We start from the raw sequence: 23,323 nt of genomic DNA on the forward strand, positions 1-23,323 counted from the left end.
GTCAGTCACCTAGCAGGTAAGAGGTGGAGCTAAAGAGGGAGTGCACCAAAGGCATAAAGATCAGACAGTGCTATGGGGGAAAAGACTCCTGTGTGTGAGAAACAGAGAGAGTGGGTTGGCTGGATCACAGAGCTTAGAGGGGAGAGGCAGCCTCCGGTGAGGCTGGAAAGGTGGGTTGTTGGGGCCAGGTTTTAAAAGGCTTTTTAAAAGCCAAGCAGGAGTGTCTGTTATTTCCACACCTTGCGCACACAGCCCAGTCTCCAAAACAAAGTGACATTCAGGGAGTTTGTACAACAAGCCCAGGCAAGAGCCACTAAGGACTATGCTAATGATGCCGCAGTGGGGCTGGCATGGGGCTGGCATGGGGTGGCTGGAGCGGGAGGCACCCAGCGACATGGAACCCAGATGGCACTCACTTCAAGGACCTTGCCATCCTAACTGAGGTATCATGTGGCAGGAGGGGCTCTTCTGCAGAGCAGCAGACCTGGCCTTGCTCTCTCTCCTCACCAAAGCCTTTGAGCACAAGGCTGAGAGGAAAACCAATATGGCGACCACCAAAAAAATGATTGCAGCATAATCCTCTCAAGTATGAACCATTGGATCTATCTTTGATGGGAAAAGGAGGATGAGACTACAAGACCCTAAACATGGATGTTAGAAATCATGTCTCTGAAATCTGAAACCACTTGTGGGGGAGATGAATCTTTTTTACTTCAAATTTATTACTTCATAATTTTTAGCATTCTTTTCCTTTTAAATTTTGAGTTCCAGATTCTCTCCCTTCCTCCCAACCCTCCCCTACCCACCGAAAAGGCAAACAATATAGCAATTACACATGTGAAACCATGCAAAACATTTCCATATTAGCCATATCAAAAAAAAAAAAAGCAAAAAAAATGCACTCTGAGTTCATCAGTTCTCTCTCTCTCTGTGGAGGTGGATAACATTTTTTCATCATGAGTTCTTTAAAATCGTCTTGGATTGTTGTACTGAGCAGAGTAGCCAACTCTTTCATAGTTGATCATCAAGACAACATTGCTATTACTGTGCGCGATGATCTGCCAGTTCTCACTTTTCTTTGCATCAGTTCATTTAGCTCTTGCCATGTTTTTCTGGAACCACTCCCCCCACCCATCATTTCCCACAGCATGATAATACTCTATCCCAATCATGCCATAATTTGTTCATCCATAATTGATGAGCATCTAGCACAATACTTTAAACAATGATCGTTGATTGATCAATTGGGGTTATCTCTCTGCTTGGTAAGCTCCTAAAGAGTTAAAAAAAAAAAATTTCCTTCTTTTGTATCCCAGTGCTGACCAAGCCCATAGTGAGTACTTAACAAACACTGGAGGTTTATTTATTAGTTGGTTTTTTGGTTTTGGGGTTTTTTTTGTTTTGGGGTTTTTGTTTTTGTTTTTTTTGGTCTATGGGGTAACCCATTTGTCTAGTTCCTTCTCTCTGAAATATGCTATCATTTGCATTCTGGAAAGATCATTGCTATCTCACCATCCCTTAGAGTACATCTAAATTGTGTTTCATATTTTTAGCTTGGGCACTATATTGGAGCAAAGAGCAAATGAAGATGTGCCCAAGCTTTGTTTTTGTTTGTTTGCTTTTGGTTTTTACCATGCAACTCATCCAGTTAGAGCTCGTCCTTGACTTTGTCACAGTGAGAGAATAGGCCAGAGTCATGGGCATCTTAATTGGCGATGTCCATTCTGAAATGAGAAATCTTTAGCTCTGTGATGCCACCTAGTGGACAAGGAACAGAACAGCTTTGAAACATTCTCATCTGAAAATAAACAATCAGTCCTTTAAAGGAAGGAACCTTAGGCATCATCCACTCAGAGGGAGCTCAGGGGAAATGGGGTCCAACCCTCTCTCTTTATAGAGGGGGAAACAGATCTAGAGAGGAGATGGTTTGTCCACAGATACATAGGTAATTAAATTCACTCTAATTCCCAATCCAAAGTTGATGTCTGAAGATTCTCCTCCTCCCCAGGCATCAAACACCAGGCTAGCCTCAATCCTGCCCACCACTGGATCCCTAAAGAAGGGATGCGATAAAATCCTACCTCGACTTAAACCCATTGTCTTAACCATTTCCATAGGGTCATAGGATTATAGATTGAAGGTTGGAAGGGACATTGTCTCGTCTAATCCTTTATTTAAGAAATGAAGAAACTGAGGCCAGAGATGCAAAGTGTACAGTATCCTTGCCCAAGATCAGTCAAGTGGTGAGTGGTGCAAGGAAGATTTGACCCCAGGTTCTCTGATTCCAAATCCAGCACTTACCCTACTTTTTAAAGAACATTTCCTAAAGAACATTTCCTAATGAATAGAGTTCTTTGTTTTTGTTTTTGTTTGTTTGTTTGTTTGTTTGTTTTGAGTACAAGGAAAACATGTAAGCTTCCTGAAAACTACTTGGGCCTACGGTAAAGAGCTGGTGAGCAGTTGCAGAATTTAAACGAGCACTGGTAGAAAGGAGAATTTGAGGCAGGTACACCCTAGAGGCCACTAGGTGGCACCAATATGCATAGAATGGATTAGAATCTTAAAGACTTGTATTCAAATCCCACCTCAGACACTTACTAGCTTTGTGACCTTGGAAAATTCACTTTAACTGCTTTTAGCCTCAGTTTCCCAATCTGTAAAATTGGGACAATGATAGCATGCACCTCTTGGGGTTGTTGTAAGGATCAAAAGCGGTAACACATGTAAAGAGCACTTTGCAAACCTTATTTAAATGGTAGCTTTTTTCATCATCATTAAATACAAAGTAAAGTAAAATGGAAACGTTATTTTACTTCACCAGTTAAGGTGGGGGTTGATGGAGTTGTAGTAATTAACCTCAAATGGTAGGTGATCTTCCCAGAAGCCTCTGGGCTTAGTGTCAGGTACTTAGAGCCAATTTTCCTAATAAATAATAGCCCTGTGGGCCCCAGGCTAGCTGGGTAATGTGGCATTCAGGCAGTGATGCATCTGGTTGTTTCCAATAAACGATGGGCAGAAGCCTCATGTGAAATTCCAGCTCTCCTGAGTTGAGTAGCCTTGAGATCTAACATAGATGAGCAAGAAAACCTAATGCAAAGAGACACATTGGTACTAATGCAAAGAGACACATTGGTACATTGGACCTCACAGGTATACCTGGGTCTTGATGGGATGAGAAATGTGCCCAGAATATCTCTGTGGAAGAGTGTATCTTATTCAAAAGAAATTGTATGTTAAGAAGGACAGAGGAAATTCAGGAATGGGAGTAACAGACACCATGGAACACTTGAAGAAAAAACAATGCAAACAGCAACAAAAATAGGATTGTCATTAGAGTAAACTATAGACCTGCTGGACTGAAGAGGGGAAGGAAATGAGCTCAGAAAACAGATCACAAGTCTGTCCTTACAGATAGAGGCAGGGTGTGATGGGGAACCTCTCTTATATTGACATGTGCTCTGTGCCAAGAGGAGAGCAGCTAATACTTCCTTGATCTGTCTTGATAATTTCCTCTTTCCTCAGCAAGGGGAAGTCTTTCAGGGATCTGAGTCTTAATAATGTGAAGGAGATTGTTGTAGGGTGGAAACAACCACTCGCTCAATGAATTTGTGATAGAGAAGGAGAGGAGAGCCAGGCCTAATCTGACATGCAGCCTAAATTTCAGGAGCACAGATTTCCAAAAGTTCAGAGCAAGGAGAGGTTGTATCTTATGAACTAAATTTCTAAGAAGTCAGCCTTGGAGGGATGGGACACTGTCAAGAATGAAATTCTAAAGGCACAAAGAAAAACAGTTCTGATGAGACAGAAGAACAGTTGGTAAAGGGACCGATGTGGATTCACGAGGGACACAGTAAACAATCTAGATGCCAAATAGACACATGCAGGAAAAATTTTTCTTGTTTTAAATTCATTAAAGCTCCCAGCTGGCTTACGTCCCACCAACTCCTGGAAGAGATCTGCTCATGGATGGTCATACATAGTCCAGTTTGGTAGAATAAGAAACTCACAATTTATTCTTTGGGCAGTGGGGAAGCACTGAAGGTTTCTGAGTACAGGAGCGACATAATCAGACCAGTATATTGAGATTACCTCAAGCAGTAGGACCCCTTTGAGAAGGAAAAAGACCGGGGAGAGGGCTGAGCTCCAGGTGGCTATTCTACTAGTGAAATGATGTATTAGTGGTGATTGCTTTTTGGATGTGGGTTGGACCAGATGAATGCTGAGATCTTTCCAACACTTTGGTTCCAAGTTAGAGGGGTGGGCATTGGCAATAGAAGATCGGAAAGATATCATATGACTAATATTGATAAACTTAACCCTTTCTAGCAATATAAAGATCTAAGACATCTCCAAAGGCCTAGCGATGGAAAATGCCATCCACATCCAGAGAAAGAATTATGGAATTTGAATGCAGATTGAAACATACTATTTGCTATTTTTTTTTCTCATCTGTTGAGTTTTGTTTCCTCTTCCTGGTGGTTCCTCCTATTGGTTCTAATTTTTACTTGCAACATCACTAATGTGAAAATATGTTTAATAGGAATGTATATATATAAGCCTATATCAGATTGCGAGCCATCTTGGGGAGGGAGGTGAGGAGAGTGGGAGAGAAAAATTTAAAACTCAAAAGCTTATGAAAGTGATGGTTGATAAATCAAAACAAATTAATTAAAAAGAGAAAAAATAATAAAGGAAAGATATCATAGAAATAGACTTGATTAGGTTTTACAACAGATTGTATTGGGGGAAGGAACTGAGGTATAGAACTAGAAATCAGATCTCTGAGGTTTCAAACCTGAGAGACTGGAAAGATGCTGATGATATCAGCAGACGTGGAGGTGCTGGAAAAGGGGCAGGTCTTAGGTGGGAGACGAATTCGTTTAGGACATGTTGAGTCTGGGACACCGACAGGACATTTGGACCTCGGGGGAGGGATTGGAGGTAGAGGTGTGCTAAATATGCCGACTCCGCCACTAGAAGGCTAGCTCCTTGTGGTGTTTGTTGTCCCAGATGTGTTGTAGCCCCAGAGCCTCGCTGACCACCTTGCATACGTGTATGGCCCTTAATAAATGTTTGCTAATTGATTTGTGTAAAGATGATCATTGAAGGCTTGAGCAAATAAAATGGTTGGCCCAGGGAGGGAGAGGTTAGGGAAAGAAGGCAGAGAATGGTCCAGCATGGGAATTCCCACTGTTAATTCCTTATAGCAATGAAATCACAGGTCTAGACCCAAAATAAACATTGTTCCCTTAAAGTTAAGGCAATTTGCATTAGGAAAAGACATGTCTTTTTCTCAGGGGAGGTAACACATCCATTCCATTAGCTTATTACTAGTAGTTTCCTACCAGAGAGCCAGGCCCTTGAAAGGAGATGTGTAGTAGTTAAATCTGAAAAGAGAGAGTTGGTATAGTTCCTGGGTATAGGGCATTTCTCCAGGACAGAGATCTTTAACCTTCTGTGTGTCATAGACCCCTTTGGCAGTCTGGTGAAGATGGTGGACCACTTTTCAGAACTGTATTTTGTCAACTACATACACAATTTACAGAAATGCTAAATTTTAATTAGTGAAAATAAAGATGTCACTTCTTCCCATCTGAATGCATAGAGACCCAGCAACTTATCCATAGAACTCTTGGTGATGAATGTAGCCCAGGTTAAGAATTCCTCACTCTAGGAGAGCCTACAATGCATCACACCAAAGGGGCTTTCTTACCTTGAGGGTCATTGATTCCTGATGTACAAAGTTTACAAAGTTAAGCAGTGTTTGTTTTCTCTGGGAATCTGGTGTGGAAACATAATTGCTAGTTGATTTCCTGTGTGGTCAAGAGTCTATGGCCCTTTGTGTTAGTTAGAAATGCTTAATTATATTAGGTTAAAATGCAGATTATAAGAATGCCTACTCCAATTGTAAGTGAAACGCACAGATCTGACACATGACCAGGTCCAGTGAAGGCATCCCAGCCTTTGCTTGTGCTTTGCCATTTTTTTCTCTTTGCATCAAATATCCTTCCATCTCTCTCTTTGCCTGCCAAATTGGCCATCTACCTTTTAAAGGTCTGCTACTTCCAGTGCTCCCAGTCAGGCTTTCCCTTTCCCTTCTTGAGAGATAGTGGTTAGAAGAATGGCTTCAGATCTAGGAAGCCCTAGGTTCAGATCTCGCCTCTCTCACATACTGGCCACGTGACTATGAGCAAATCACTAAAGCTCACCTTGCCAACTCTCTAAGACTGTGAGGTGCAGAAAAGGTGCTTGCCTACTCTGGGGTCCAGAGTTCCCTGAAATCAAAGATCCCGGCTATTTCTATCCCTATTCTAGCCTTGAGCCATGGGCAGCACTTTCCTGGTTCCTTTCTTTTGGACTTGAATGAATGAAAAGGTGTTTCCTAAGTGCAGAGTTTGGGCTGAACACTTGCCATGTGGTGTGGTTTTTGGTATTTGTGTATGTGGACAACTTTTGTACTAGACTCTGTGTCTATCCTTTGTTATCTAGACCATTGTTTTGCCCAGAGCAAGGACTTAATTCATGAATATTTGTTAAATCAAGAAGGAATAATTTCTGACATTTTTTTAAAAGAATTTTCAACTATTGCCATAGAAAGTACCCGTACCAATGCAGACCAGTCACTTCTGTGTAACTAAGACTGTTAAGTAAAGAGCCAGCTTGGGGCAGCTAGGTGGAGCCGTGGATAGAGCACTGGCCCTGGAGTCAAGAGAGCCTGAGTTCAACTCCAGCCTGAGACACTTAATAGCAGTGTGACCCTGGGCAAGTCACTTCCCTGCACCCCGCCCCCCCAAAAAAAGAGCCAGCTGCTTGGGACCAATGCTGTGACCTTGAGCAAGTCCCTCTGAGACAGAAGAAGACAGGCTGGGGATTGATCAGAACCAAAAAGATGAGGGGGAAAAAAAAGGATGGATGAAAGGATGAAGGAAGAAAGGAGCAGATGTTTAGAGGAAAGAGCGCTGGATGTAAACAGCACTTTATCCCTGATTTCTCTTTTGATCCCTATAACAAGCCTGTGAGGTGGAGGTGCCACTACTGTCTTTTTGTGTGTCAGGCACTGTGCTAGGCATCGGGATGCAAGATTTTAGCTTGAATCCCCATACTGCTACTTAATAATTGTGTGACCTTAGAAAAGTCCCTTAACTTCTAGACTGATTTCCAAGGTTTCTTTCAGCTCTATATCTATAATTCATAAATAATCCAGAGAGACAGATACAGTGATGGGAAGAAAGGGAGGGAGAGACAGAGAGGGAGATCCAGCTACTTTTCCCACTTGCCTCAAGCAATGGATCAAACCAAGTCTAGATCACAATTCAAAATGAATTTGGTCGTCACTCCTAAAGATGACTGACAAGCATTCGTTAAAACTGAAAACTCTGATCCTTTCATGAGACCTAGGATCTGATACTGCAATAATAATGATAAAACAGCTAGCATTTATGTAGCACTTTAAGGTTTACAGGATGCTTTAGGGATCTCACTTGGTCTTTAATTTATTTTTATTTCTCAGTTTAAATTTTTTTTCCTAAAATTCTATGAAGATAGCATGGTCTAGTGGTAAGAACACTGGTTTGGAGTCAGAGGACCTAGGCTCAGATTCTGCTTCTCATATTTGTTACCTGTGTGACTTTGGGGCATCAGCACTGCCGCCATCTATGTCAGATGTGGTGATTGGGCTGGGTCACTCCTAAGGTCCTTTCCAGCTCTAAGGAGATCTTCACAAGAACCATGTTAAGTTTAGGTGCTATTATTCCCATTTTACAGATGAGAAAACTGAAGCTGAGAGGTTAAGTGGTTTTCTCAGCATCACGAAGCTAGTAAAGTGTGTCTTAGGCCGGAGTCAGAGTGAGTTTTGATCGGTCTTCCTAACTCTCAATTGAACACACTATGCAATGTGCCCCAGTGATGAAAGAATGACACCCTAATATGTCAGCTTTATGATAGGCCTACAGATCATCTTTATTTAATTTAGGTTTTGAAATTTAGTTAGAGAAATAGTCATATTCATTTGAGTCCTTAGACCCTCTCCGCTGTGGCCCCAGAGCCTTTCTTATAGGTTCCAGGGTTCATAGACTCAGAGTTGGAAATTACGTTAGGAGGCACCTAGTTTAACTTCTTTCCTATTCTTCAATAGAGAAACCAATGACCAGAGCAGTTAAGTGAGTGACTTTCCCAAGGTCATGCTGCTAGTAAGTGACAGAGCTGGGATTTGTACTCAACTCCTCTGACTCCAAAGCCAACACTCTTGTCATTGACCCTTCCTTCTGCCTCATCCATCCTTTTAGCGGGTCATGATGAGGTAGGGAATGAGAGATCAATGTGGCTCGTTCATAAAAGTGGTATCTTGCTTCAGGGCCCTGGGCTTCTTGGTTATTGAATTGGCCACACGTGCTCACCATCGCGTATCTTGGAAGTGTTTGTACTTTTAAGGATCTCTGAGCTCTCTTCTAGCACAGACACTTCCAATTTTTTTTATTTCCTTTGTTCTTTCAGAGCTGGACAGCCCTGAAGAGTTGGGGAAGAAGCGCATCTGTAGGATTATCACGAAGGATTTCCCCCAGTATTTCGCAGTGGTCTCACGGATCAAGCAGGAGAGCAATCAGATTGGTCCAGAAGGGGGCATCTTGAGCAGCACCACCGTGCCCCTGGTCCAAGCATCCTTTCCTGAAGGTGCTTTGACCAAAAGGATCCGAGTGGGCCTCCAGGTAACCCTGGTGCACGTGCACCCATTTTGTGCCAAGTGATAGATTGTCCTGGAAGAAGCCATTGATCTTGCACCCCAGTACTGTCTGCTTGCTAACTCTTAAGGCCAGGTTGTGAGTTGTTGTAGGTATCTAACCTGAAGTACTCTATGGAAAATTGATCGATCATCAAGCGTTTATTATGTGTGCCAGGATTATGCTGGGTGCTTCAGAGACATTCCGTCAAGGGAGACAGCATCTATACTGTAGATACAAAGTAATTTCAGGGAGAGACACTAATAATGAACAATAGTAATAGTAAGTAGAATTGACAGAAAGCTTTATGGTTACAAAGCTCCGTGTATGTGCTCTCATTTGATTCTTACAACAACCTTGAGAGGCAGGTTGTCTTATTTTTTCAGATGAGGAAACAGGCAGGAAGGACAACTGACTTGCCCACAGTGAGATAGTAAATGTCTGAGGCAGAGATTTGAACTCAGGTCTTCTGATTCCAAATCAGATACTGTCTATCCACTATACTACCTAGGTGCCTACTCTAGCTCTTGGGGGATAGGAATAGGTCTGTACTTTGATTAATATAAGGGAGTCCCAGGTGAGGACACTTCCCCTGCCTGTGCAAGTCAGCATCTTGGACAGTTAGGAAGTTTGTTGCCTGGAGCCCTGAGAGGTTGCCCAGGTTTCCACAGTATGTGTCAGAGGTGGGATCAGAACCCAGCTCTTGCTGGCTCTGAGGCTAGCCTTCCACTCACTGTGGTGTGCTGTTGCCTCTCAGCAGTTGGGGAGACTACTAAAAAACCTCATGCAAGCATTAAACATGCAAGAGAGCTTGGTGGGTCCTTCTACATTAGCTCCTTGAGGGCAGGGATGGGTTCACTTTTGTCTCCATAGCCAGCACCCTGCATGGTGCTTGATATTGTTTTCAGGGCTCCTTTGTTGCTTGGTTTCAAGTGAAAGGTGACAAAGCCACAGCCCAAGTGTTGAGATGACAAAGTGTGGGACCTTTCAGAACAATGAAATATATTTTCTTTTATGTCCCAGTAGACAGTCGGGATACTGACCTTTGAAAGCTCAATTTTCTGACATTTCAGTCATGTCTGACTCTTTGTGACCCCATTTGGGGTTTTCTTGGCAAAGGTACTGAAGTGGTTTGCCATTTGGGTTTTGTTTAAATTAACTAGAAGTTCTGGTTTCTGTCCAAGCCAAGTTGAATCTTTTAGAAAACTAATTAGAAATATCAATCAATCCACAAAGATACAGTAAAAGACTACTATGTATCAGGCACTGTGATACTTGCCAAAAATACAAAGACACAAATGAAGTGGTCTACACCCTCAGGAAGAACATGTTACTGGGGGAAACAAGAGCTACACACTGAAGTAGATACAACATAGATACTCTCTAACCTAGAGTTAATTTTAGTAGGCTGTGGCAGAAGCACCCACCACTGGCCTGGTAAGACTTCATTGGCAAGAATGGCCTTTCTTGTATGTCTTCAGCTAAGGAAGCTAAAATTTCTTTCTAACCTAATAGGGAAACTAATTAACCAAACTATTTCAAGTATTTACCAATTTTTAAATAATTTTCATTATGAATTCCTTCTCATTTTGTGAATCAGATCAATTTTCATTTGTTACATGTGGGCCATATAATATACTTTGCTTCTGGCAACAAATAATTTGGGGGATTTTCAGTAACAAGAGATTTGAAGAAAACCACTTAAGTTTACACTTTCATTGATAAGAAGCTTCATTATGCTGCCCTAGAATCGACTATTTAGAATGATTTTGCCAAAGTAGGAAGAGAAGATGGATGGAGAAAGATAGATTGGGTAGACCAGAATTGTATTTCACCCCGTGAGAATCTGAGTGGCTTTGAGTTACTTTCCCTCTGAATGTCTTAATTTTTCCACTTGTAAAACTTGTCCTTGTGATACCTCTGAGACGTTCTGCATATTTAAAAGGCCTAAAAGTCACAAAACTGTTCATTGTAAGGTGTTTTACGAAGCCTCAGTATTATGTTTACCCTTCACACTGCCGAAATCATGGAACAAACCATTTCTGGCCCCATTCTCAAATCATCTACTTTTCTGATTGACAAACTGGCTTAGGTTAATTAGTAAATAGATCGGTTGTCTCTGGGTGTTCAACCTAATTTTCCCTGGCCTGTTACCAAAAGAAATGCAATATGGCATAATGGATAGGGAGTCAAGAAGACTTGGGTTGCTTTTAATCACATACTGGCTGTGTGAGCCTGGGCAAGTCACTTAACCTCTCATTGCCTTAGGCAACTCTAAGACTTTAAATTGCAGAACAGGCTACATTAGCACAGAAATCACAGGTCTTGTTTCTGTTCTCTTTCCCTGCCAAAAAAAGCAATTTAAAAGCAATCCTTCCTCCTTCCCTTTAAGGAAAGTTGGGGAGGATACAAACATTGTGATGAACAGTTTCCTCATTTGTATAATATCCTTTCTCTCTCTCTCCAGGCCCAGCCTGTTCCAGAAGAAATTGTGAAAAAAATCCTTGGGAATAAAGCAACTTTTAGTCCAATTGTCACCGTGGAGCCAAGAAGAAGGAAATTCCATAAACCAATAACGATGACCATTCCTGTGCCTCCCCCCTCGGGAGAAGGTGTAGCCAATGGCTACAAAGGAGATGCCACACCCAACCTTCGCCTTCTCTGTAGCATTACAGGTCCGATTCTATCAATACAGTACTCGATCTTCTGTGCACATTTACAGGGATGGTTAATGTTGTTGCAGGGCACTAGTGAGTCCCCATGTATTGTTGCAGAGTCCAAAGGCCTGGTCTCTGGTTTGCTCATGCCTCCATGAAATCACTCACATCTGTACTTTCTACTCCCCCAGTTTTCATATTCCATCCCCCTCTCAGCCATCCATCCTCACATAGACCATTATAATGGCCTCCTAACTGGTCTAACTCCTTGCTTGTGATCTCTTATCTCTTCCCTTCCTGTTGTCCTTCCAAAATGGCAAGTCTCGAAGTTCAGTGAGAGCAATGACATTTGTGCTCAGGCAATGGGCAGCAGTAGGATTTTCATGTAGCTACCATCTTTGTAAAGTAAAAGGTCTAGTGGGGAAAGCATTTTGTTGTGGACATCATATATGATCAATACAGGGCTTCACTGTTTACCCTGATCAGGGTGTAACTACCCATTAACAACCACAACAAAAATAATAATAGCTAGCATATAGATAGCATTTTAAGATCTGCAAGGCACTTTACAAATACTACCTTATTTTATGCTCACAACAACCCTGGGAAATGGGTGCTATTATTATCCCCATTTTACAGATTAGGAAATTGAGGCAGGCAGAGGTTAGGTGAATTATCATGCAGTTAGTTAAGTGTCTGAGGCTGATTTGAACTCAGGTCTTCCTGACCTCAGATTCAGTACTCTATTCACTGTACCACTTAGCTGCCTCAGTGCTCAAATAATTTGTAAGAGAGATTACTGTTTTTCTCTAGCCCTGGTTGTAAAGCCTCTCTCAGGCTTTACTGTAATGAGGAAGAGATTACAATAGGCTGGTTATAGTGTGGCTACCTGCACTGAAATTGGGGGGTGGGAGGGGTGGGGCAGCTTCCTCTGGCAGTTTCAGTGTCTTCAAATAACTTTGACCTCATGGGGTGAGCGGAGGAAGACAGAAAGCAAGGATTAATGAAAACTGTAAGTTAATGAACTTGGAATGCTTACACACACTATCCCCTGTTACAAAGCTAAGGTCTGTGCCATTCATTCTTTCAGGGGGAACGTCGCCTGCACAGTGGGAAGACATCACAGGAACCACGCCATTGACATTCATAAAGGACTCTGTCTCTTTTACGACCAATGTTTCAGCCAGGTATAAAAATACAGAGTGCCTGAAAGCACTGAGATTGGTCCCCAGGCAGTGGACAGTATTACAGTCCTTCTATGGCTGCCATTTTTGTAAAAGTAAAGGGTCTACAGGGGAGAGTGCTGTGCTTGTTTGGTCATGGTATGTGATCAGTGTAAGGTGGTTTTAAGTTTTAAGAGGTGGGGCCTAATTCCAGAATTCTGAATTTTCTTGATAGGAGCCAGCATTAGCACATGTCCTGGAAATCCAAAAAAAACCCACCTTACTCATCCCAAAAAGATGATTTTGGAAACGTAGAAACTTTAGAAATTTTAGAATAGAATTATTATAGTTCCCTGTAATAGGAAAGAAAAGAGAGAAGAAGGAACCCCTAGCTTTTCCTTAATGCTATTATTGGGAAGGTTTCATGTTTCATTAAACATATTTGCCCAAGGTGCACAATTATTTTCTAGAATTCTCTGTTCTATTTTCCAAATTTTAAAAGCATGGAGATTTTTTAAAGATCAGATTCTCTATTTACTAACTCCATTTCTGTGGCTCTGCTTGACTCACTCAGGTTTTGGCTTGCGGATTGCCATCAAGTTTTGGAAACCGTCGGGTTAGCTACTCAGCTTTACAGGGAATTAATCTGCGTCCCCTACATGGCCAAGTTTGTGGTTTTTGCCAAAATGAACGATCCTTTGGAATCTTCCTTACGTTGCTTCTGCATGACAGACGATAAAGTGGACAAAACTTTGGAGCAGCAAGAAAATTTTGAGGAAGTGGCAAGAAGCAAAGATATTGAGGTGGGTCCCATTCACCCAACAGGGAATCTGTTTATACAAAGACTTTAAACTTTGGAGGAGTTGGCACTCTTTTAAAATATAAATGTGAATAATTGGAATCATGGCATCAGAGCCTCGTAGATAGAGCTGGAAGGATCTCTCTCATTTTACACGTGATGAAACTGAAACCTTAGTCTATTCCACTCTTTTTACAGTGAAGGAACTGAGGCTCAGGGAAGCCACGTTACTTGCCCAAGGTCACTGGGATAGTGTCAGAGGTCATCCTTTGATTCCAAATTCAATGTTTTTCCCACTGGACCATACTTCCTATTGTTTTTAATTGTAATAACATGTAAAGCCCTTTGCAGATCTTAAGGGGTTATAAATGTTTCCTATTATTATTTTTGCTAAATTATTCCTATGGTTTTTAAAAAAAATGCTTTCTGTGTATGTTGGCATATTTGTGCTTAGCAGAGTGTCTGGCATATAGTAGGATATAATAAATGTTTATTGAATGACTGACCATCAGGGGTTGTTAATTCAGAATTATAGAAATATAGAATCACAGAGTTGTAAGGGTCATCAGAGGTCACCTAGGAACCCTTATACAAAACGTGACAAGTTGTTGTCCTAGCCTTAACTTGAAAGCTGCTGGTAATAGGGAACATAAGTCACCTTATTGTACATAGCTGATTTTTTTTTTAAAGTCTGCCTCCCAAGATCTCAGCCATGATACTAATGAAGGCCAAAGTCATCATGCCTTCCACCTTTGTGTGGGATGGCTTGCTTTGCTCTGTTCGGGGGTCATAAGCCATATTTGTAACCACTGTCTTCTTCTTCGCCTTAGAAATGCGTGCTTTTTGTGAAAGTAGGGGCACAGAGGTTACCAGGGGATGGTTGCTAAGTGAACCATGATCCCTCCTAGAAAAGCCTTTCAGAGCAGACGTCCCATGGCAGTTTTTGCTGGAATGGCTGGGTATTTTTCATGCTTGTTTCTCATGCCTGAGAATATAGGTAAACCTATTCTGAATGGATAAAAGATAGTTTCCTTTCTCTGGTCAGTCTGTCACGTCATCTTTCTATATGGAGAATGCCGTATTATGATTAGTGGGATGTGTTTTAATTAAACCTAGCATAGCAAAATGAACTGTAAAGTCAGCAGATCTGGGTTTTCATCCTAGAATGGGCATTCACTAGCTGGGTGGCCTTGAGCAAATCCTTTAATGTCTTTGAGTCCCTATTTCCCTATCTGTAAAATGGGGGTTAAAAAGTACTGAAAGTACTTATTTCTCAGGGTTGTCACAAGGAAATCATTGTGGTGTAATGGAAGGAATGGTAGGCAAGTCACTTAACCCCTTGGTGCTTTGGTTTCACCATCTACCACATAAAGGGATTGAACTCAACTGACCTTTAAAATCCCTTTGCACTCTAATTGTGGTCCAGTGGTTAAACTGAAATGACTTGGGTTTTAATCCTGACTTTGACATTTACTGTGTAATCTTGGGGAGGTCATTTTTTTTTCTCTAAGCCTTAGTTTCCCTATTTGTGATTCAGTTTGATTTTTTTAAAAATTGCATGGTTGCTATGTGCAAAGGTCCTGTGATTGGCATGAGGGATATAAACTGAAAGAATGAAGATTAACTTTAGTTTTGTTTTAATCTAGGTCCTGGAAGGAAAGCCTATTTATGTCGATTGTTATGGGAATCTGGCCCCCCTCACCAAAGGAGGACACCAGTTAGTCTTTAACTTCTATGCTTTCAAAGAGAACAGGCTGCCATTTTCAGTCAAGGTGAGCTAACCCCAGTAGAGGTACTCTGATTGAAAAATATTTCCATTTTTGAGGAGGGAGAGATGTACTATTGTTTCCTTATGATGAGTCTCAGCTACAAAAATGGTATCCCAGTACTGCACTTTGCCCTTTTCCCCATGGAGGCTGTTTCAGTGAGTGTCCAAGCTCAAAATTTTCAGTGGCCACTGCCACCTTTTCTGTAAGATCTAAATTGCTAATGTGCAGACCTACATCTCTTAAGTTCAGTTGTTAGGGAAAAGAATTCCGTGTACCTTATCTTAAAGAAAATATGTAAACCACATGGTATAGAGTTTATATCTTAGCTCAAGATAACCAATTTGGTTTCTAGACAGGTATTCAGAGATTCTGAATCTTATGGAGTCTACAAGGCCCTCTTGGTTGACATTTCATTGTTACTCCATTCTCCTTTTGTCCCACTTTTTTAAAAAGGGGATGTTTCCAGAGATCCTCGACAACCCAACATGCTTAACTGCCACATGGACGTCACCCCACTAATGATCTACCTATGCACATTCTTCTAGATCAGAGACACGAGCCAAGAACCGTGTGGTCGATTGTCGTTTCTGAAAGAACCAAAGACTACGAAAGGATTGCCCCAAGCAGCTGTTTGCAACTTAAATATTACCCTTCCAGCACATAAAAAGGTATCTCTTCCTGCTTTGCTTCATGTGACATTCCCCCCCCCACCCCCATCCTGCCATTACCCTCTCCCCCGCTAGTCTTGAGGAAGTAGGACCTTGAAATGTTAACCGTGGAATGACTGCTTTGGAACATAATTCAAGCGACCCAAACTCCAGTTTTATTCGTCTTTGTGTGGAGAAAGGCTTTAATTCTTGTGACTGTGGTGTTGGAGCCCTGTGATTGTTCTGACCTGGTCTTCTGTTTGCTGCTCATGCTTCTGTTTATGCTTTCAGTTGTCACAAGTTCATTTGCTGTGGGTGTGCAGTTTCTAGTTTCTCGGTGTTGGCTTTTTTGGATTTGCTTTGCTTTATAAACCAGCTTGCCTTTTGTGCTCCCTACTCAGTCCTTTTCATATCCTGATATTCTTTTCCCTGCTGCCCATTATAATATTCCTTGTCTCTGCAATGCATCTTGGGACCAAAAGGAAACAGAGTCAGATCCAGATGATGAGGTAATATGACACTTCTGTTTTTATTTTATCAGAAGTAGAATAGAATTGAAACCTATTTAAGAAAAGCACCAGAAAGCTGAGGGGTGGGAGTTTGGTAAAGCTGGGGTCTAGGTTTGTGCCTTTTTGGCCTGACTTTTAAGTTTAGAGATAGCATATTTTGAGTATATTTCTATAAAGAATTGTCCCCTTTTGCAAAAAGGCATTTTTTATGACTCTCTCAGAGTTTTTATTAAAAGGCCGCTCTAGCCAATTTACACTGACAATATTCAAAAGGAAAAGGAGCTCAGGTAATTTGAAAACGTGAAATTTCCACTGGGACTTCTTCCTGTATGCTGCATCAGCTAGATTTCTACCACATTAGCCCAGTACTTAGTATAGCATAAATATATGAGAATTCATTTTGGTGTCAGCTTGGGGGGCTGAGTCACCAGCCACAAAATCCAGACTCATACCAGAGCCATTAGTGTTTATTCACTGGCTGTTGAGAAAAAGTATTTTCTATCCATCTAAGAGGCAGTTGTAGTTTGGAAGGAGTTTGGAAGGCAGTTAATGGAAGGCACACTGGACTAGGTGACAGAAAGTCTGTGGTCAGCTGCTGTCTTATGTGACTTTAGGAAAATCACTTCCCCTCTCTGGGCTTCAGTTTCCTTATCTGTAAAATGAAGGGTTTGGACTAGATGACCCCTAAGATCCCTTCCAACCTATTAATGTACAAAATTACTTTATACTGGATATATCTAAATAAGTATTTTATAGATAGATTGGATATATAGAGAGATTGATATATTGATACACATATATACACATATAAATATGTCTATATATACGTACATATATGCACATATGTATATCTCAGAGGCATTGTAGAAGAAGAGATAAAGAGTCTGAATCAGATGTAGCAAGACCTGGGTTTAAGTCCCACTTCTGAAACATGCAGGCTAGTGTGCCCCAGGCCAGATCACTTTACCTTGAGAGAATTTCCTGATGGAATTGACTGTTCCCAGGTAATCGTAGGTCTAGATAAAAATGATCCACCTACCTATGTGTGTGTATGTGTGTATGTATGTAGATAGACAGATACATACACACCCATCCAGCCAAGGGTTAGGTTTTGAATTCATTCTTCCCTAAGAGTCTTGGTAGCTCTCCCTAACTTATGCTACAGCTCAGTGTGATAAATACCCGCAAACTTTTATTGAGCTCCTACTGTCTGCTGATTACTGTGCTGGATGTGGGAAGAGATAACAGTGTCAACCTTGCCAGTGGAATTATTTTTTTTTAAAACCCAAAAACTTAACCAGAATCATAAATGACAATAGCCAATGGTTAGAGACACAACTGATGTTTTTTTCCTAATTCAGATATCAGGATCCTTTTAAATTTGCCTCTCCTCATTTTCTGCCAAGAACAAACTCCTTCCGTGCCTTTATTGATTTGTCCGTTATTGTACTCTTTTAGAGTGAGTTTACATTGTGGCATATGCGCTTTTAGGATACACTGAGTTTGAAAAAGATCCTCCTTAGCCTAAGATGGAGTCTGTCATGTTTTCTGTCTCTTTGTAATTCCTCGTAGTGTCCTGTGTTAGTGCTGACTAGCTGGGCTTGCTGGGAGGAAGGAGGAGGAGTCTTTGGGGGGGAGTTCTGTAGGTTTACTAAAATGTTTAATTACAAAGAGAGCAAAAATAGAGATAAACGTTATGTTAAGTGACATCATCGTAAGCACATTTCAATGCTTTGCAAATGTCACAAAGAAACTCAGTGGGAAAGGAAAAATCGACTTTTTACTTTTTGCTTTTTTTGCAGACGGAGAAAGCAGACCGTCGCCAGAGCTTTGCATCTTTGGCCCTACGTAAGCGCTATAGCTACTTGACTGAGCCTGGAATGAGTGAGTTTCCTAACATATTTACTAATAATATATATGAATTTTTATAAGAAGAGACATTTTTTCTATATTCGTTGAATTCTTGGTGTCATTTGGAAACACAAAATGAATGAGAAAATTTCTGAAGGAAAAGTCCTTTGATAAATTTTAAGCTCTTTGCTGTAAAAGTTTGGGTTGGGATAGGGGTAGGGAGGGTGGGGAGAAAGCAGCTAGTTCATCACTCCAAAGCCAGGTTTTAAAAAGGATCATTATGAACTGTTCTTCCATCAAAAAGATCCATTCTTCTGTCTTTGTCAAATTGTCACGTTCTCATCCCATTTCATTCCTAGGATCGTAGGTCAAGAGCTAGAAAAAACCTCAGATACCCTTAAAAGTGCCAATCAGTGATGAGCCATGATCAGTTTCATTTGTTCTCAGTCACTTAACTTGAAATGCATTCACAATAGTAGTGAGTAGCTGGTTGTCTTTCTTATCCTTTATTCCTACTTAGATCTTAATAGCCCATTTATGATTGATCATCTTTTCTGCACTCTTCTACCCCTTGATTTTCCCATTTCCTCTGCTTGTAATAACATCAGTTCCCTAGCTTTTCCATGTTGAATCTGCTAAGTTATGTTTCTTCCCCAAGAGTTAGCTTTCCATTCTTTTGTTATCCAACCTTCCAATGCATTTTCAAGGTGTAGGTTTCCTTCCATACCAGTAATATCTTCAATTCATTTGGGCATCTGTCATCTTTGTAAAGTAATCTCTATTCTTTTGCCGGCCCTATGGTCCTTTGACACCTTCCACTACCATCTCTAGATTCACGTAGAGGTTGCCCAACCAGCCAGTAAACCCATTAGTGCGTGTAGAATTCAACTGTAATTGGATGATTGGGCTGATGATCCCCTTTCCTTCACTTCTTCCAGAAGGGGCTCACTTGATTAGATCAATCATTCTATCAAATATTTATTGAATACCCCCTCACAAACACATAGACTAGTAGAACTGGAAAGAAGCCCCGAAGATTGTGTGGCTCCACATTGTACTGAGAAGAAAGTTGAAACCAGTGAAGTCGACGAACTGTCCAAATTGCCTCTGCTAATGCTAATAATTGGGCTGAGTCTGGACTAAAAATCCCTATCTTCAGGCTCTCGGTTCAGTATTCTTTACACTACACTAATGCCTGCCCTTTAGAGAACAGAAGGAAACATAAAATAAGGTCTCTGCCCTCAAGGAACCTGCAAACTGGCTAGGGAGATAAACTATGTGCACACACACAAAAAAAATTAATTAGAAGTATAAAGCCATCAAATTCAACAAATATCAAGTTCTGTGTGCAGAATTCTGTGCTAGAGGTGGGGGGCTGGGTAATTGTGGGGGGTCGATACAAAGCTGAAATAAAAGAACCCCTGATGTCATGGAGTTTACCATGTAATATTAGCTGCTGGCACTATGGCATGCATACATTATGGATAGAGAACAGGCCTCAGAGTTGGGAGGAGACCCTTGCTACGTTCCGGTTGTGGACCCTGGGCAAGACACTGAAACCTCTCCGTGCTCCAAAAGACTCTCCAAGAATACAAATTACATGGCAGGAAGCCATCTGTGTTGGTGGAAAGAGTCCTCAGGATTCCTTTTGCAAGTGAAATCACAGGTCTAGACCAAGCATGGGACAGAAATAGCCTTCTTAGATAAAAGTGAGCATTATACTGATTCTAGTATGAATTGCAGGATCTCCAGCTCTGAGATTCAAACTTGAGTCCAGGGAAGGCAGAAAAGTAATGGGGAAAGATATCATCAAAATTTTTTATTCTGAAACCTGAGAACTAGAACCTAAAACCGAGAAGGCGACCTGAGATGCTGATGGGCATCTCAGTTCAGGTGTTCCTCTCATGTTGTCCTGGGGGCTTGGTCTCCACAGCCTCCACAGTTGGGGAAAAGAGAGAAGGACTAGAGTTTGTTGGCCTTGTTTTCTCAAAAAAGCTTACCCCACTTTCCCATTTCCCAACAAGCTCTCGAATACTCTGAGCCCTGGAATTAATCCAACTCTTGTTCAGATGCCATCAGGAATGTTCAATGCAACTCCAATAATTTTATGAAATTCTGCCTTCTTTTTAATCTAGCTCCTAGGTCATTTAGTGATAGCCCTGCCTAGGTACCTAGTTGACATCCCCCAGGCAACATCTTCAGGCTTTTTAGCTCTTTCTTGGGTCACCATAGAGTGGGATCCCCGAGGGCTGGGAGTCCCAGTTGTGCATGGCCTAAGGCTGGTACAGATCAGTAATGCAAAGTTTCAAATAATCTCTGGGTGGCATTGGCCACTATTTTTCCCACCTGCTAGGAAGTGCTACTCATGGTGTTTAGCTTTGGCTAAAATATTTATAACCTATCCCTCTCAACGCAGGAAAGAGAGGCAGCTAGTTTTTTGTGTGTTGAGAATGATTAAGGACCAGCTCTCAGGGATGGAGGAAGGGCGGGTGAAGATAGAGCGAAAGAAATAGAAAGTGTATCTTTCTGTATGAAATCGTAGCCATAGAGTTTAAGAGTTTGACATTAAAGGTTTCCTAATTCTAGCTCTCAGGAAACTAAAACACAGAAAGGTGAATTCACTTGCCCAGGGTCACACCAGGAAGTAAGAGGCAGAGTGAGACTTGTATCCCCAAGTCCATTAAGCCTCCTACTGCTATAGCAAACTGGCTTTAGGGCCAGAGCTTCCTTTTCTTCCATGGACACATAGAATTGAAGACTGTTTTACCAGCCATAGAGTCTTAGGCTATTAGATTTGGAAGAGACCTTGAACATATAATGTCAGAGCTAGAAATGGCATTAGAACATAGAATGTTTGAGATGGAAAGAACCTTCAAATGTGTATTGACAGATTTGGAAGGGACCTCAGAACACAGACTGCAAGGGCTAAAAGGGATCTTAGAGCATAGAATGTCAGGGCAGGGAGGGTCATGAAAACATGGAATTCAGAGCTAGAAAGAACATTAGACTATAGAATGACAGAATCAGAAGGGACCTGCTGGGGCTGGAAGGGATTCTAGAACACAGAATATTAGAGTAAGAGGGTACCTTCAAGATCAGCTTGTCCATCCATTTCATTATACAAATAATTTTTGAAAACCACATCCCTAGAAAGAAGGAGTGCCTTGCCCAGGGTGTCCCAGCTGATTGAGACCCAAGAGCTTGGACCCAAAAGCAGGTTTTCTCACTCCCAGGACTGTACTCTAACCATTATATTGCACAACCAGTATGCTGTTTCCTCTGGAGGAAAGCAGGAAACAAGAAATGGTTTGCAGGACTTCATCTTTCAAAGCAAAAATGTTTGTAATCAAAAATACATTGTCAGTCTCTAGTATTCACATAAACAGGACTAATTTCCAAGCAGTCGTGTCTAACAAACCCGTGTTCACAGAACTAGGATCACACCCAAATGATTCCTTCATCTTTATACCCAAAGAATTTCAAAACCCACCATCTTTGTATTTATGTTGAATGATGTATTTACCAATAGCTCATCGTATTCCCCAGAGAGTTGGAAGGTGCAGCTGTAGGAGTATCACATGGGTATTAGGGGTCCCCATTCTAAGGTTGTCTTCCCTAGTTCTTCCAGCTTTCTTAAGAGTAAGATGAAAGCACCAGAAAGGATGTTTTCTGAATATTTGAATTTAAATGTACACTAGGAATGAACATCTTCACCCTTGTGGGAGTAGCTGCTAATCCAAGAAGTGGATTGTAGCATTGATTGACACGGGCACACCATGAAGAGGAACATAAAGAGACGAGGAGTCTTCTGTTTGCCCTTCGAATTTCAATATTATTCTGAGCTGGTGTTTTTTGGAAGTGAGACTTTGATGAACTTTGAACTAGAACATTAACTCCTTGGCAGCTGACTCAAGTCTTTGTTGGGAGCGTGGTCTGATGTCCCAAGCTATAGACATAGAAAGGCTGGGGGCTTGGTCAACCTTGACCTTCATTGAGCTCACCAACTTCACTGCTAGATTTTGGCCCCTTTACCAGAAGACTAGTGATGTGGCCTCGCTCTCCAAGGGGGTAGCTCTTCAGACATCATGGCCTGTGGGCTTTGGACGGTCTGGGTCTGAAAATATTCTAGAGTTATTTACTGCTTTTGCAACTGGTAGATCTGGTGGGGGTGGAGGGTGGAAAGTGGATAAGTACATACTCTGTACTCACTCCAGGTGATTAAAATGTTGAAAACACACAGTGAGCCTTTGTTGCTTTTGTATTTCCCTTATGATACCTTTTGAGAATTTAACATGAAGGATTACCAAAGTAATGATAACAACGATGACAACAGCAACAATAATAATGTTAAGACAACTCTCTTAGATGAACTAGGGGGTGGTGCTGACTTTAGAAATGGGTATACTTATTGGAAGACATTTCTTAGTCTAAGTATTAGGTGCTGGATTTTCTAGAAATCTCAAAAGGTACCAAGACACCACTTTTCATGGAAAAAGTGTACTCTTCTTTTAAAATGCCTCTAGTGGAAAATATTTTGAGTGTATATATGATGCATATAATATGGCATATCAACTGTTTTATATCCTTTGCTTGTTTTTGACATGATATACTGTGCATGATATCGATGTTTTTGGTTGCTTTGCTTGCTTACGTTGATCATGAATCATACTTTTTTTCCATTTGTCATGTGTGACACCTGCTATTTATGCCATTTCATGTTATTTTTTAAAAATTTATTTATTTTAACCAAATAAAAGGAATATACTGCATGGAAAAAAACAAATGCAAAAAATTCCTCCTTTTCTTTTCTTTTTTTTTTACTTTTAAATATTGACTTAGAAACTTTCTTGCTCTTATTGGCTTTATGAGTGTGAAGCATAACTGAATTGTGCATGGGAGAGAAGGATTTGAATTTCAGTGGCTTCACAGTTTGCACATCAGTTGCCTGTCACTTAAGATATCTTGGGTTCTGCATGAAGTAGGCTTTGAGTGGCTTTTGACAAAGTTTTCTAGATACTTCTGTCAACCTACACGAGTTTATATTGTTTTAAATAGGTGCAATCTATGCCGCTAAAAGGTGCCAAAGGGAGGACATTCTAAATTACTAAAATGATAATCGTTTGGTTGTACAAACATACAGGCAAAATGGGACCGCTAGTGTGATTTCAAAACTAGCATATGAGAAAGTCAATAGGAAGTAAGAGAAGAATT

The 23,323-nt window shown here is 41.1% G+C and overlaps 1 protein-coding gene across 9 annotated transcripts in view; it reads left to right on the forward strand.

Annotated features, from left to right (window-relative positions):
- Window positions 1-23,323, forward strand: part of ANK3 (ankyrin 3) — a 568,906-nt gene that overhangs the window by 505,619 nt on the left and 39,964 nt on the right. For 7 of the 9 annotated variants that reach the window (XM_027840580.1, XM_027840579.1, XM_027840582.1 and 4 more), the window contains 7 exons: window positions 8,494-8,705; window positions 11,185-11,392; window positions 12,465-12,561; window positions 13,112-13,340; window positions 14,983-15,108; window positions 15,651-15,773; window positions 18,064-18,145. In XM_027840580.1, the coding sequence (XP_027696381.1) occupies window positions 8,494-8,705; window positions 11,185-11,392; window positions 12,465-12,561; window positions 13,112-13,340; window positions 14,983-15,108; window positions 15,651-15,773; window positions 18,064-18,145 (1,077 nt within the window). Of the gene's footprint in view, window positions 1-8,493; window positions 8,706-11,184; window positions 11,393-12,464; window positions 12,562-13,111; window positions 13,341-14,982; window positions 15,109-15,650; window positions 15,774-16,234; window positions 16,262-18,063; window positions 18,146-21,810; window positions 22,770-23,323 lie in introns of those variants that run through there. The other 2 variants (XM_027840586.1, XM_027840578.1) reach the window with 2 other exon arrangements.

The sequence above is a fragment of the Vombatus ursinus genome, unplaced genomic scaffold (genome assembly GCF_900497805.2).
Source record: "Vombatus ursinus unplaced genomic scaffold, bare-nosed wombat genome assembly UNPS02014847.1, whole genome shotgun sequence".
Taxonomy (NCBI): Eukaryota; Metazoa; Chordata; class Mammalia; order Diprotodontia; family Vombatidae; genus Vombatus; species Vombatus ursinus.